Source organism: Sinohyriopsis cumingii, chromosome 9 (assembly GCF_028554795.1).
Source record: "Sinohyriopsis cumingii isolate HCF-2022 chromosome 9, ASM2855479v2, whole genome shotgun sequence".
Lineage (NCBI taxonomy): Eukaryota > Metazoa > Mollusca > Bivalvia > Unionida > Unionidae > Sinohyriopsis > Sinohyriopsis cumingii.
Genome location: NC_142969.1, coordinates 48,473,602 through 48,490,708, shown reverse-complemented (window position 1 = coordinate 48,490,708; position 17,107 = coordinate 48,473,602). Strand labels below are relative to the sequence as shown.

Below are 17,107 nucleotides of genomic sequence, written 5' to 3'. Positions count from 1 at the left end.
CAGACCAAAATGGAAATGTCGTTGCAATGCGCATTCATTCACAATTTTACTCAAAATTTTAATTTTATGTAGACAAATACAACTATTCTTTTTTAAGCTACTGTCGAGCTGGCGACTAAGTTCGAACGTCGCTGGGCGGCGCTATTGTGTATTGATGAATCAACGGTTGTGTGTTTATTTTTCATATGGCATGAATTCAATTACTTTGTTCCATGTAGCGTATTTTTTATAATTAAGCCTTAAGTAGAATAAGAAAAAGAGTGTATAATAAAAAGTTTACCGCATTTTTATCGGGAAATATGAACTCGTTTTCTCGGATGAATACTGCACTCCCAAAGGTTGCGCAGTATTATTCCGAGAATAAAAAATCTTGTATAGTTTCCCATACAAATGCATTAACCTATAAATATTGGACCATTAGACTCGATGTCCTCTTTTCTTCACCAAGTTTAGTACCTCGCCTCCATTGAACAAGTCCATAGCGATCGATAACTTTCTTGATGACAGTTAAGGTACAGAACATCAACAATAAGGACTTTGCTTAAACATAATTAGTATTATATTTTAAAATAACAACAATTTATATTTGAGTCAAAGGGCAAATGTGACCGGCATGATTGCTTTGATAAAACACACACACACACACACACACACACACACACACACACATTCATTCCATCTGGTTAGTACACTTCACACCTTTAGTTTGAAATCGTCCGTGTACTTGGATATTGACTTTCGCCTTACGTGTTTCTCAGGACGTGTACATAAAATTCCAAATGGAATATGCATATATGCATGTAAGAGGATCCAATTAACGTGAATAATCGCCATTTAAACTTAGGTGTAATCAAATTCTATATATAAAAACACACTTATATTTATTGTACAAGTCACACACAAATGTTAATTTGCACTTTCTTTCTCACAGTAGTAGAAACAAAAGTTATGTTCATGGATCCATTTTGATCAAATGAACATACTGCATCAATCGGCTTTTAAAAACAATTATGATTAATTAATGAAACTTATTTGAAGCGCATATGTCGTATGGTCATATACTCTGATTTTCAAATTTAACGCACGTGTGGGGACGGACGGACGAATATGACTGCACACAATATACCGGTAATAAGTGTGGATATAAAGCTTATCATCTGAAATGTAAAAATCCATTCATCAACTGGAACTTCACGCTTTATAAAGCTCACGGTTCCCTGCAAAGTTCCATGCAGACAAATAGATAATTATGCCCCTCCCACAACTTAAGTTCCCAACAAACCAGTCGTAGTTATGACAGTTGTCATGTGACATATAATTCACCACTAAAGTTATATCCAATAATTTACTGATTAAAGTAGCCAAAATAAAGTTGAAAAATTTCCAGTAATATGGACTCAAATAATTAATAAATTGACGTATCCATTCAAATTAAACTAGCAAAAATGTTTGAAAATAAATCTTATTTCTTAACTTTTTTCTCGGTCAGAAGTTTTAACCATCTAAGACTTGTCATTCCTCAACGAACGGAAAATGTAACTGCCAGTAATGTTATCCAATTGGATATATAAACTAAGTGGATTTTTAAAGAAAAATAATTTTGGAGAGTGAAAATGGAAAAGATAAGAAAACAGAAGAACGACGGCTGACTCCTTCCATGTACTTTATTACTCGATATACGGTCCTACTTTTAAGAAATTATTTTATATGTGAACCAAATCTGAGTTACTGGTATTTATTTGCTTATAATTTCATTTTCGTCACTATGCCCACAAACAAAGATCTGGGGGCCCCGGGGGGGGGAGTGGTATAAAGCGCTCGCCTTTACTGATCACTGCCATTTAAAATCTGTCCTCGTGGGTTCAAGTATCGGGTCTGGCCAAAGAGGTTATGTAAGAAAGCTTGCCAATATCTTCCCGTCGGTCAGTGGTTCTAACCGGTGTTTTGTTTTCCCGGTTTCTTCTTCGAACAGTTATGCTGACTGCCATAACAAACGGAAATGAGCCAATAATTGTAATGCAACGTGAAATACTTTCATCGAAGATTAACCGTGACGAAATTAAAGATGGAATACAAGTCATGAATTAAAAATATTTTCATCACGTTCATGAAAGGCAAAAGGTATGCAACCGTCATCTGATTATGCGGATAAAACAAAATGCAAATCATTCAAAAGATTCCTGAAAACATTTATAAAGTTCTTACATAAAAATACAGAATCATCTAAAGCTTCTCTCTGCACAATAATTCGCTTTTTCCTTGTCAGTAACCTTACTCGTTTGTTGTTGGGATTATTTTTTGTCTCTCTAAGATCGTTGCAGCTTAAATAAATCATGTTTAACAATTCTAAAATGTTATGATTTCAGCATCGTTTTGACAAATATTTCTAGTTTGAAAACATCTATACATGAAAATTAAATTTTGCTTTTAAAACCGGGAATATCTGCAGAAGGCATATCATTTAAATATACAAACTGGGCATTAAAAATCCTGCTGGAATCTTTGGTAATTGCAAAATACAATTTTCTGTAGTCATTGTCGTCTTGCCAGGTATTAACTACAGCTTCATCTCCAACAACCAGCTCTCCGATGTAATATACCTCGAATCTCTCTAAACTATATGAACCGATGTCCATTTTAAAGTTGCTATAGTTACCGGTTGTCGCGGCAACGGATGCCGCATCGGAGCACCAACGGACGTATGTCGAATGATTTACATGCCCATTGTTATCCGTATCACTGAATAAAGCAACTACTGTGACCTGGAAACAATCCGATGGGATGTTAAGTTGCTGTGGTTTTGAAATTGTTCTTGGAGAACTTTCGTCAACATTTGTTGTCATCTTATATATCCATGGCGGAAGTGGTCCAGGTTTTCTCGTGAGAAGATTTACATACACAAATTTTGTGAGGCATGAAGCTAACTTTTCTTCGCTAGTGCAGTCGTATAGTACGATGTCTAAAGTGAGAGATGTATCTCCAGCATGACTGACACACATAGTTGCCCGGATCGGATAGAGTGGTCCCCAGTGTTTCTTGGCGTTCAGCTTGTGAATGGCGGGAAACATTTCGTACAGTGTTCCTGCCATGAATACTGAATGGTCTTCGTCAAGTAGGGTATAATAGTTGATAAAACCGTTGAAGAACAAGGCGTAACGGACAGCTTCAAAGGTTTTCGTTATTGACCAAAGCGTCCATTTCCCTGAAACAAAACAACTACTGATTCAAATTATCCTTAAAACAAGAAAATACTAATCGGATCAGCATCATACTAAACATTATGTTCTCAAGAGAAGATGAAGAAGAAGAATGATGAGTCCAAGCAATCACGTCCCAATCATCTAAATATATTCGATTTGTTAAATGTAATTCGTGAAAGGTTGTAACAACTTCATCTGCATAATACAATCCATATATATGTCTCCTGGAAAAATCACTGCCAAACATGACCACATTTTCATAATTTCATAAAACTATTATGACAAAAAACTCCGTCACTCAAGACAAACTCCATTTATGATAAAAGAGCTTGCGTGCCTTTCGGTAGGCTTTTCGTCATATGAAAACCTAGCAGAATTTCACCGACCAAGTAGATATTACGTAGATGACCTGAACGGGACGAACTTTGATACCTTTTTTTTATATCTAATTCCAGCACTCATACCATTAACCTTGGGGGAGGTAGTAGTTTAGCGGTTAGCATGCTGTTGTTGTTGTTGAATTTAATTATAGTGGCGTGCGCACAATTGTGCATGTGCCACTTTTTTCTGACTGCACCGCAGCCTGCTAGTTGTTCCTGGGGAAGGGGATGGTGCCACCTCCCCCAGGCTTTTATGGATTCAAGGAACCCTGATAGTTTGGCCTCAATCTGTGGGTCCATAAAGGTCCCTACAGTTGAATGGTTGGCTGTCATTAGTGGGAAGGAGAGCTCGGGAACGGTCCTGCTTGCTTTACATCGCTGGTTTCTTGTTGCATTTGCCTGATGTTTCTTTTTTTCTTTTTTGTTTTTTTTTAAAATATTTTTTTCTTCTTCAAAATGTTCCAAAAGGGTGGGGGATGTTCTATGCTGTTTATAGAGGTTCTTAGTAGATATCATGTATGAAGAGAGATTTTCAAGGTTATTATGGTATTACTAATCGAGGTGTTTAGGGTGTGTTTCCTACGTTATGTTATTTATAAGTTTTAGGATATTACCTCTTTAAGTTATTTATTAATTGATGTTTTTAGAGATTGAATGTTATTTATACTTTATTTAGCAAGAGACCTTAGTCCTAGCCGATTACACGGTTCGTTAAGGACATCTAGGACAGGAATCCTAGCTGATTACTCGGTTCGTTAAGGACATCTAGGACATCCGATTTTGCGGTTTCCTTAGTTTTTTTTATAGATGCTTCGTAAGTGAATTATTTATTAATACTTTTATAAAATTAAATGATATGTTATGGGTTTTTATGTGGTGGCTTCTAAATTTATTTAGCTAGTTACTGGGTCTTTTGGTTTTGTGGGGATAGTAATTATATTTTGTTCCTAAGTCCTCCTGAGCCTATGAATTGATTTATATTTTTATATGCTGATTGTTTATTTTTATTAGAGTCCATAAGTAACTCTGGGTATGTGTGTGGTGATCCAATCTCTTTTTGGTTTTTGGTTTTTGGTTAGCATGCTGGATTCACATTCAACTACGAGTTCGAATCCTGTGCAGATCATCCCAAGGTGGCTGTCGTAATTTGTCTCTGGACAACGTGTGTGTGTGATTTTGATTTTTAACGCAGCTTTAACAATTGTTCAGTCATATCGCTACGATGTCTGCAGTGTGGCAGTTTATAGCACTGGGGCATCATGTCGCAGACATGTAGCATGATGTCCCATCCAGTCACATTATCCTGATACCAGGCCGACCAGTCTTAACACAAACCTCTTAATGCTGAGCGCCAAGCGAGGCAGCTGTTAGTACCATTTTTGTAAGTCTTTGGTACGACTCTGCCGGGAATCGAACCCACGACCTCCAGCATCCGAGGCGGACGCTCTAACCACTAGGCCACCGGAGCGGTCTCTGGACAACGTATTTTATGTCCATTGATACGGCAACAAGTAGTAACCCGTATGCTTACGTGCATAAACAATCAATCTTTTGAGATTTAACAGCAGGATCTATTCTAGAGCTTGCGAATGCGGGTTCCACTATAATATTCAGATTTGTACTTCTGTTCTATGTTGAGAAATTGATCCCCTTTTTACCGCCCCACCCCCACCGTTTTTAGTTATAGAACATGTTAACTCTTCTGTGTTGGTTATGGTACAACTGGTCTTTGATTCGATTCGAGGCGTTTAAAACCATGGTACGTCACCAGATAACATGACGTGATATGGAAGTAGGTCAACTTTGGAAGTATATTACCTCCGATTTTCCTGTCGAAGTCCGTGTACCACAGACCGGGCAGAATGACTTCTCCCGAAGATCTGTCTTCGTTAACTCTGAACTTGATCAGTCGGTCCGGCTGATATTCCAGCATGATCTCCGTATTTATCTTCACCTGTAATGATAATAATAATAATAATAATAATAATAATAATAATAATAAAAACAAAATATAAATGCACTTTAGGAGATAAAACCTTACAAAAAACAGAAACATGAAGTACTAAACGGTAATACTTAAAAAAAGATAAAGATGTCAGAATTCTGTAAAATGTAAATAAAACGAAAGATAATGGTCAAACATGCACAAAATTTATAATGTATGGTCAAAATTTATTATATAAACTGAAATTCTTTAAAATGTTCAAAACTTTCTCTTGTGATACATCATCATACAATTTCTTCACTGAGGCCACATAATTTTAAAAAAAAGTCCTTTCTCAAGGGGTGGAAGTTGACACATTATAAAGAATGTGTTCCAATCTTTACGCATTGGCGGGTGAGAAACAATAGGAAAGGGGGAAGGGGAGATGAGAGAGAAGTACAGATACGAGAACATGGCGGTAAACGACAGCGATGATATCAATGCTACTACTAAAGATAATAAATTATTATTATTTTGTCGTAAACTCTACAACTCGTGGACAATTATCAAAATTACAAAGAAAACATGCAGAAGAAAATGAATAGCATAAGGAAAGAAACAAAAATTATATAAAAAATGCCGTACAGCAATGTAAATGAATACTTACACATATCAATGTATCTTTATGTTAGTATAAGGTTATTGTTACGACTCTATGCTCTTAAACTAGGTGAAAGAAAAGAGCAAAAACCAACAAGTTTTGTAAAAATTCAACAAATAATTGATTTCCCTAGAATACAAAGTGAAAATTTAAAAAGAACTTACAGTATTGTGAATTAAATCCCTAATAGTCCTAAATGTTCTATCAAACGTCCAAAGTATAAATTATTCCGAACGAATTACAGTGGTTTTCCGAATGGATTCCAATTTTGAAAGCACTGATGTACCAATAACCTGGAGGGGTCCCGACTGGCCAAGTGGTCTAAATCTCTCCAGTTACGGATCACTGCCATCTCACATGTGTCTGCGAGGGTTTGAGTCTCAGATTCGGCAAATGTGAGTATGTGAGAAAGCTTTCAAGTAGCTTCTGGTCGGTCGGTAGTTCTTTCCGGGGTTTTCCCTGGTTCTTCCTCCACCATTTATACTGGCCGCCATGTATAGCCTATATTGTGCTGAAAATGACGTTAAACCCTACAACAACTACAACAACCAATAACCTGGAATAGTGTTGATCTGTTAACAGTCTTGATGCATCACAGTGATATAATTCAAAATGTCTCTAAATTAATTCACAATAATTCCAAAGTAGTGATTTGGTCCGAAATTATTAATGAGCACTTTGTAATTCCCAAAGTACAATTTAAATGAATTTTCTCTCAAATTAAAACTGAACACATATAAAACTGATTACTCTAAAGATTCACAAAGAAATCGGATAATTCATATTCATATAGCGTACATGTTTTACTTTATTTATAACAACTTTAAACGATTCAAAAGTCTTCAATCAATACCAAATATGATACATTTGCATATATTCATATAGTGTACACGTTTTAATTTATTGATACAAACTTCGAATGACTCAAAAGTCTTCAATCAACCAAATATGATAAAATAACACCATAAATTATTTCAATCATTTCTATCCGAACTCATTTACATAGTCTATACAGCAACAATAAAGTCCTTGGAGGTGGTTTATCATCCAAAATTTTCCCAATTAACGTTTGCAGAAAAATATATTGATTCAACAGGTCTTAAATCTGATCCTAATCCAACTGTTCATCAGTAATAATACAGTCCTGTGCTAGACAATAAATTTATTTAAGATAGAGGTCAAGAATTGTATAGTTACTTATCAATGCCATAACTGTGTGATTGTAAGAGTAGTTTGCGCAACCATTTTTGTGCACAGGAATAATTACACCTTTGCTCTCCTACAAGGGAACTCGCCCCTAATCAATTTTTTGGGGGAAATATTTTAAATAAAAATAGGACTAAATAATCTTTAGCACATTCAATAAACCCATTTGAAACTCCACAAAACCCTTTGCATTTGCCATACTTCATATATTTCACTCTCATTTAAAGTTATCCATTCGTCTAGCTCTAGCTAAACAGGATTTCTATTGTTTTAATGTATTTTCTGAATCACAGCTCTTAAGTCTTGACTTGCAAGACACTTATAATGTTAAAACAAAATGCCATCACGTAAAAGCTGACTTAATACGTTCAAGCTTACGAAACATTTTCTAAGCTGTTTGATATTTGGTTTTCTAAGATACTTTGTCATTTCTCCATCCAAAGCTTAGTACCGGTGATCCAGCCTCTTTTCATCCTGTAATATTTTAGTTCCAAAAATAACTCTACAGGATACTTGTCATTTTATTGTAAATTGAATATTTTCCCTGTATATAGAGAGACACGGGGTAAATTGAATATTTTCCCTGTATATGGAGATACACAGGGTAAACTGAATAATTCCCTGTATATAGAGATACACAGGGTAAACTTAATATTTTCCCTGTATCTCTGTATATCTTGTAATTCGCTATAGATGTTTCAACGAACAATGGTTTGTAACATTCTGAAAGTTCTAATGAATAAGCTCCATCAGATGGCAGAGTTCTGCTAGTTCGAGTGTGTGTGTGTGTGTGTGTGTGTGTGTGCGCGTGCGTGTGATATCTGGATGTTTAACATACCTTTTACAATTTTCCAGTCATATCGCTACAATGTCTGCAGTGTGGCAGTTTATAGTAATGTCTAGCACTGGGGCGTCATGCCCCAGACATGTAGCATCATGTCCTACCCATTGGCATTATCCTGACACCAGGCCGACCAGTTCTAACACTAACCTCCTAATGCTGAGTGCCAAGCGAGGCAGCTGCTACGACTTGGCCGGTTCGAACCCGCGACCTCTCGCATCAGAGGCGGACGCTCTAACCACTTAGGCCACCGGTGCTAATCCGATATCATCAAATACAGAGTTCAATATATTGTACTATGCCAAATGTCTAACAGTACTTCACTACTGTACAAAACAGGCAATGTCGAGCACTTGCTTGTGGCTAGCTTGGGGTCCATGTGTCCCGTACGTTCAAGGTTTTCAAGACACTATTTGTAGGGTTCTTAAATTCGTAAGACCACAACTAATTTTCCTATTAGCAACAAATAAACATCCATTCACAAGACTCTAATTTCACACTTGCATGGTTTATATGGTTTCACATTGGAATGACTTATCACTACACTTTTCTAAACCATAAGTCGGTATTTCATGTTAAGAACCATGACCCCAAACACATAAAACACGGTTATTTCCATGATCCTATCTCAAATGATCCAACACTTAACACATGAAAATATCTCGATAATTCCTAAGGTTAATAAATTAGGGAAGGTCCATTTTACGAAACTAATTAATGCTATTATAAAGTCTCGTGAAAACTGTACATCAGGATTTCAGATCCATGTAACTGGTTAATTACTCAGTTTGAGAAATGTGTTCCGAAGACAGACTCTCCATAATCAAACAAATAATCACTAAGTTATAATTGGAGACATAAGCACAAATAGAACATATCTTATGTTTGTTACAGTATCAATGTTAATTCCAAAGGCTTATTGTACTAAACTACTGTCATCAGTTTTTCAGGCACGAAGTTCCACAATTCTTATAGTGCAAAATTATCTTTGCTTACTTAATTTTGTTAAAAGTTGTGTCCCTTTAAATAAAGATAAACAAGAGTTCATACTCGTACTAGAAAACATGTAACTTCCCCTACTGTAAACTTGTTGACATTTCTAAATAAAACCCACTTAGCACCATCATAATTTCATCTCTGATCGTACGGAATCTATGGAGTCCCATTTTCTATTTATAGTAAATCCATTTACCTCAATCACCGCAAACCCTGGTCAAAAATCATATCACGTGACCTTCGAGCGTTACACTCAACACCATAGTCGTATGTAAACAACTGTACGTGGTAGTTATTTAAGATCATCAATTAGTATATCATTACAAAAAAATTAAGTAATCTGTTTTGTCTAATATCACCAATTATGATAACCAAGCCCTTTTCCCACATCAAGCTCAGGTTCATAGAATTTGAACATGATAACATTGTCTGTGCTGTGGAGTTATCTATTCAGCTCACAAGTAACACGTGACGAGAGTTTCAATCAAATAAGACTATCATAAGAATTTGTAGTGAATTGAATGTGGACTTGGATATATATATATATATATATATATATATATATATATATATATATATATATATATATATCATACTATTAACAGCACTTGATTGAATCAAAGACCATCGATATGCCTAAGGAGTCATTTGCTGGTTAATGAATCTTTTGAAACTAACCCGGCATCACAAAAATGTAGTACGTTGTGATCTATAACTGTGTTTAACAATGTCTTAATATTGTTATTTACGTTCTAAATACCCATTACCATTCAATGCAAAAAAAATTAAAAAACTAAATACCATATTTATTTTCATACAAGACATAATCTTGTTACAATTCCTCCACTGTAAATTAATCTGATTGTTGAACCTTCCTCTCTTCTTCTAATAAATTTTTAACTTTTCTTGGGGGGGAGGGGGTGTCTTGAGATTTTGTTATTTATGAATACTCTCGATCGGGTACTGTGGTGGAATGTTGATGGGGATGTTTCTGTTTATTCGCCTTCCTCAAAACAAGCCTGTGACCTTCAGAAACAGAACCAGGTCAGTAGCAGTCTGGGGTTATGGTTATTTGGCTTTCTTATTTCAATACGGTGAACTTCGGGGTTATGGTTATTTGGCTTTCTTATTTCAATACGGTGAATTCAGATTTGATGCGTGATGCCTCATATTCAACGAGCTTCAGGGTTTAAATTTTTTTTTAATACAATATGATTGATCGCCTTATCTTCGCAATCGTCTGTATGACCTTCAGTAACTCCACATTTACCCTTTCAAGTAGGGCGTAACATTGTCATGTGACTCGTCAATCGGATCGACTCTGGATGGAAGGAATACACAAACTCAACGTTGACAAGACTTAATATTCCTGTAATTTAACGCCCGAGTAGTGTAGTGGTCTAAAGTGCGCACCGTTCCAGATCACTGACATCTCACCTCTGTCTGCTTGGGTTCGAGTCTCGGGCCCGGCTAATTTGGATATGTGAAAACGCTTGCCAGTAGCTTCTCGTGGGTTGGTGATCCTTCCCGGGGTTTTCCCGGTTACTTCCTCCACCGGTTATACTGGCCGCCATGTACAGTTTATCTTCTGATGAAAATGGCGTTAAAAACCATAACAACTGTCAGGATAAAGTATATATTTAAATGTACTCAAGAGTTTAAATTACTGAGCTTAATCAACTCTGCCCTTCACAATTCTAATAACTTCTGCCGTCCACTGTGACGTTCTCTGGATTAGTAATGTTGTCCAACAAAGGAGTGTATGTTGGCTTATTGATAATAACTTTTACACGTGATACCTACATTTACACTGCCGACATGATAATGTTCTTGATAACTATGCATGAAGTTGTTATGTAACTGTTCATTAGGAATTTTAAATATGGTTTTTTTTTTCTCAGTGATTACATCCCAAAGGAAGGCTGGATCGAGTGTGGGTTGGCGTAACAACATAGTACTTTTGTTACTTTGTGTAGAGGCGTTTCGCCCAGTGTTCTAAATCTATTTAATCATGTGCCACATATAATTATAATCATACACATACTCATTTATCAGCCTGCATTTGGAGACAGAGCACTGTGGATGAAGAGCATGAATGTGCACCGAACGATTTGTTTGGCTTTCAGATAATTGAAAGCTGCATTTCCATTGGCTAATCCAAAGGTCACCAGAACATGACCCTTAAGCGGTCGTCGTCAGATCTTCACGTAGGACAGCGGAGATCTGATTTTAATCAGACTGTCAGTCTCCATGACTGCTACATACATATAACATTCGACAACACAATGGTCAGATTAGGACTTCGAACCGATCAACTCCATATGATCGATAATGGACCTATTCACTTTTTTAATTGTTGAAATAATGACCTAATCGTGTGGCCATACCTGAAAAGATAATTCACCAGGCTTAAAATCGAACTCAGACGCCAGAACATCCCCATATACCATCAAATAAACTGAACGCTATCTACCCATCTCCAACCCAACCCAACCACACACAAGGTTTTCATGCTTTTTAGCAAATAAATCTTCAGCATTTGGAAAGTACATGATCAGTCAGTTCCGGAGCAAGAGCAAATGAATTTGTCAGCATCTGTATCCAGTGCAGAACTAAGGTAAATGGCATCCTGGGGTACGATTATGACCCAAAGGAGTTTGTGCACTACAAGACCTGTGGCGTTTCCCTCCACTGCCCCGTTATCACGCTACCAACTGTATCTTATTAAAATAAATTTGTCAGGTCATGTATCTTATTTAAAACTGAATTAGTATTTGTCAACACATTTCACTCTTTTGTTATTTCTTATCATATGTTGAATGAAAACTCTCTGGATAAACATAACTGACGAAATGTTAGCAATACACAAAGTAATCAGAGTTTCCTCTGACCCTTTCCGTCCCATTTTTGATATCTGGAGGTGTAGGGTCGGAGTCCATTGCCTATCTAAAAGTTGGAATTCGCCGACACCATTTGATGTCGTCATACGGTAACCGCTTTTGTTTAGTCATGTGACTAGGAATGCGAATGATGAGGTCCAGGTAAAACTTCATCAACGCCATAGTTTCGTCCGGTCTGTCTGCGCATTAAAGACATAATGATTGTTATACTCGCATTTTCCGAGAAAAAAATATCCTAGTCCAATCGATTTTCATGAAGGTACATCTCGGATGAAAGGTCATTTAAGTTGGCTATGCGTTTTAGTAAGCGGCTACCCTATTTCAAACGTTTCAATAGGCTATGGATCCTCACCTTACACAGCAAAATAAATGTATAAATATCAAAAGTGAGGTGGCAAAGGTCAGAGGAAACTTGGATTATACACTAAAAATAACCGCAGAACAGCACGCACAAATCCATCGGAGTGATTTCATTTTTACACAAGCGCAATTAGGGCCGTGACAGTTCAATATCCTAAATTTTCCTTTGACGGAACCCTGCACAGGAAACATACAACTTATCTAGTGATATAACATGCATAAAAAATACCCACCTTGGACATAACCAGCTGCCTTAAAGTGTATCACCTCACAAACGTTATATCTCAACTGTGGGCAGAGATCATGGAAGGGAATTAACTCTAATTTCAATGGACAGTTACGCTGTGCTGAAACCTGTACAACGATTTTGCTCTACCCGCATCGGAATTAGATGCTGGGTAGGTCTAGTGGATATATTATTCAAGTACATGCCGTGTCTAGTTTAATCACAATTTCGAGATCGATCTTCCAGATCCTATTTTGAATGTTTGTCGTTTGCACACATTCAGACGCCTAGGGCTATTTACCAAACAAGCAGCAGAGAGGGCGAACAGACCATAAAATTCCGACAAACAAATAAAACAAACAAAATAAAATCATCTCGTAGAAAGGTCCAGATTTTCACAAATAAACGTTTCCTTGAGATGTTTTTATTTCTGTTGAAACCGACCCCATCAATAAAACCCTAGTTCGAAAAGGTAGCTGAAAAATAAAGTACTCTACGTGTTTATTTATTTTTTGTTTATTTACTGGACGACCAACATTGGTAGACGCCCTCTCTGCTGCTATTAATTAAAAAATTGTTATATTAAAAATAATGGTACATCCAAAATCTCATACTACAAGAACAGCACGAGAGAGACTAGAAGTAATTAAAAAATTTCTTCCCGTGCGAGATTCATTTAGAAAAAATCTACAAGCGCAGCAAGAAGCACAAGTTGAATATGAAGAGGACACTAAAAAACTGTTTAAGCCCGTCACTGCAGCTACTGAGAAAGTTGCAACAGTCATCAAAGAGGATCTTCTTCCGGTATCAAAACAAACAGCAGAACAAACCAAAAAAAAGCAAGAAGAACTAAACAGACAAAAAGATTTTACGAGATCTTCCACCTGGCATAGCAGGGAAATAGCTGCGGCTCAACCTCCACCTGTTGGTGAGGAAATACTTGAAGAAATTGGAAAACTTCGTACTAAAGAACATGCACCTGAACCCGAACTAGTAGAAAAAAACGTAGAATTGATTGCAAAATTTAGGAAGGGGGTTGTTGAAGAAATTAGAACTACCAAAAAAGAACAATTACCCGAGGTAATATTAAATAGCATATTTAATAAATCTGATATTTTTAAACCTCGTCATGAAAAAGTAAGTGATGATAATATTATTAGATATATATATATATATATATATATATATATATATATATATATATATATATATATATATATCGCGTATATCACAACAAAAAACAAGCTAGAGGTCGAGAATATAAAATTATTGAAGAAGAAGTAAAAAGACTTTATCGAGGGAGATTGAAACAGCTAGAACAAGAACAACTCTCCCGGTATTAGCTTCCTCCACCTATAGGAAAAATAGAACAACAACAATCTTCTCCACCTCTGCGACAAATAGAACAACAACAATCTTCTCCACCTCTGCAACAAACCGAACAACAACAGTCTTCTTCTTCGAAACTTAAAGAAAAGTATCTTAAAAAATCAGCAGAAGAAAGATCACCCTTAAGACTATTTAAGAAAACAGCAGAAGAAGGAGCTACTGGCAGTGGTCTGGGAAATAATTTTGTTTGTCCTGATAACATCATTAATGATGTGTCACGGTTAGAAGTTCTCATAGGAGGAAAACGTGCCGGAAATAATTCACCAGAAATAATTAATGAAGCATCTGATATTTGTCGGCGATTATTTCAAGGTTGTATCATGGATATCGGCGTTTACCGAGAACTTATCGATGAACTTGTTGATGACTAGTTGTTAGATAAATAGCAAATTAAATAAGATGATAATACATAATAATCATCGTAAATCTGTACAGGTCAGAGCAGTAAACTCGCGATTACCAACCTATAGAGCAATTTACGGAGATGGACTTGGTGATGTTGTGCGGAGATTATTCACAAGGATAGCTCCAAAAGTAGCGCCTGTTGCGAAACAATTATCGATGAAAGCTATTGATATTGTTCGTGCTAAAGCTCCTGGAGCAATTGTTAATGTTGCTGGTAGGGCTTTCTCGGCAATCAAAGAAAGACTAGCACGATTATTGCGACGAAAATCACAACCGGTAAAATTACCAAGTACTGAAATTATGTCTGCAGATGTCAGTAAGATAATAAATCAGGCTGCAAATCAAAAACTGGCGGCGTTAGCAGGTGAATCAGGGAATAATATTTCAAATTTGATATCAGGAAGTGGAATTTCCTGAACGCGGTAATCAACGTGTTAAACGGAAAATAATTATTATAAATGTTCAAGCGTATATCAGACACAGCATTTGACATGGAAGCACCTGTGCTTAAAGATGAATCTGTGCGTGATTATCAGTTTTATTCTTATGACGCAAGAGTACCAGATCAACGTGGAAGAATTGAACTACAAGTTCATGACACAAGTAGATACTTTTTACCTGCTGAGGCTTTTCTTGAGGTAGAAGGTACAATTGTAAGAACAACTAATGCTAATTATGCAGATGCGGTAAAAGTTGGTTTTGTCAACAACGGGATCATGGCACTATTTGATAGCGCCACTTACATGATCGATGGAAAAAATATTGAATCAATTCAGAAAGATGTCGACGTTGCTACAACAATAATAGGATTAGCAAGATATTCTGTTGATTATACAAGATCAGCAGGTCCCACAATGATGTTTGTGAAAGATAATACTGGTCACCCTGAAAATATTCAATATGTAACAGGACGACCAAGAAATCATGCCAATAACGCTGATGCTGATGTGGAGTCAGTGGTTAAAAGTGTTAGCATAGATTTCAACTTGGGATTTGCAGCGCGTAAAAGTATGTTGCTAGGAGCTAATAGAAGCTTTTCATGTGCAATTCCACTATCGCATATTTTTGGATTTTGTAGAAATGTTAGAAAGGTCATTTTTGGAGCTAGACACACGGTTGTTCTTGTGAGAAAAGGTGATGATAACGATGCTCTGTGGAGACCCGCTGGTGATGCTGGTAAAGTAGTATTATCGAAACTTTCACTATGGATGCCGGTAATGACTCCAACGATCGCTGAAGAACAAAAGTTGATTTCTTTCATGGACACTGGTGGTAAATCCTTGTTGTCATGGTTAACAACAAGCACGGATAGCATACAAACTAACGTTAACGGTCAGTTTACATGGCATATAGCATCACAACAGGGTGTTTCTGCACCACGACATATTTTTATTGCTTTTCAGAACTATGATCGATTAGGTAATCAAGAACGTACTCACATGATATTTGATAAACTAGGCGTTACAGATATTTCCTTACGGATAAACGGACAACAAGAACCAACAGAGAATATACAACTAAATTATGAACAAAATAATATAGGACGTGTATATCATCGTTTAATGTCGTTCATGGGACGTGATCAAAATGTTGATACTGGATTGCAAATATCACAATATGATTTCAAAACTTTGTATCCGATTTATTATTTTTCATTGGAGCATCTTGATCTATCAAAACAGTCGTTGATATACATCTTAAAGCAACATTGAATACAGGTGATGTTGATTATAGAGCAATCGCGGTCATACTTAGCGATAAAGCCATGTTACTTGAAGGTGGTAGTGGTCGAATGAGAGTCGTTGAAGCACCGGTGGAAAATCTTTAATCATGTTATTTAGAAAAATATTATTTATATAAAAATGTCGTATGGTCATGTTAATGTTTCTCTGACTCCTGGTCAGGTAAAAAAGCTTCAATCAAAAACCACCAGTAAATGCGGAACTAAAATATCACTAAAACGAGATCAGATTAGTGGTGGTCCAAACAAATTATCGTTGACAAATAATCAGATTAAACATTTCAATAAAGTCCTAGAATCAAACACCGGAGTTCAATTTCATCTTTCTCCGAGCGCCATCAAAGACATGGTTAAAACGGGTGGTATATTTCCACTTCTTGCGGCTATTCCAGCGTTAATAGCTGCTGATGCTCCAGCCGTAGCAAAAGCAGCCGCACTAGGTGCTGTTGGAACAGCTGCTGGAATGGCTCTAAAGAAAGCAACTGGAAATGGATCCAAAAAAAGGGACGCTGCCTAAGATTGCCGGGATCTCGCTGGGAAGAGGTCTGAGGCTTCCTCGTTAGACGTTCAAGCATCAAATTTTGATTTACTTGATGCTGCTAAACGATTTAAAATTAAAGCCTTTAGAGGTGTTTTTATGCGAGATCAATTACCAAAACAACCGAATAAACTTGAAACAGGTATTATTAATCTAGACTCGAATTCAGGACCCGGTACTCATTGGGTATCATACGCGGTTGATCCACGTGGAATTGTTTATTTTGATTCATACGGGTTAGCTCCACCCGTTGAATTTATTAAGTATGTCGCACCACTCCACGCAAGAACCTCTGGTTGTAAAGTTTGGTATTCAACGCTACCCACACAAACAATGACAG

The 17,107-nt window shown here is 36.6% G+C and overlaps 1 protein-coding gene across 1 annotated transcript; it reads right to left on the bottom strand.

Moving 5' to 3' along the window:
* Positions 1 to 1,646: 1,646 nt before the first annotated feature.
* LOC149791765 (uncharacterized) lies at positions 1,647 to 12,792 on the bottom strand. The gene is made up of 3 exons (XM_089970266.1): positions 12,702 to 12,792; positions 5,399 to 5,534; positions 1,647 to 3,202 (listed from the first exon to the last, which is right to left on the bottom strand). Exons 1-3 carry the CDS (start codon positions 12,708 to 12,710, stop codon positions 2,415 to 2,417), a joined length of 933 nt encoding a protein of 310 aa, XP_089826392.1. The 5' UTR covers positions 12,711 to 12,792; the 3' UTR covers positions 1,647 to 2,414.
* Between the last annotated feature and the right edge of the window lie 4,315 nt (positions 12,793 to 17,107).

What these genes read in the sequence shown, in the direction of transcription:
- LOC149791765 (XM_089970266.1), bottom strand. An exon ending in CTTCGACAGGAAAATCGGAG is followed by an intron (nt 3,203 to 5,398) that starts GTAATATACTTC and finishes GTTTTGTTTCAG; the next exon opens with GGAAATGGACGCTTTGGTCA.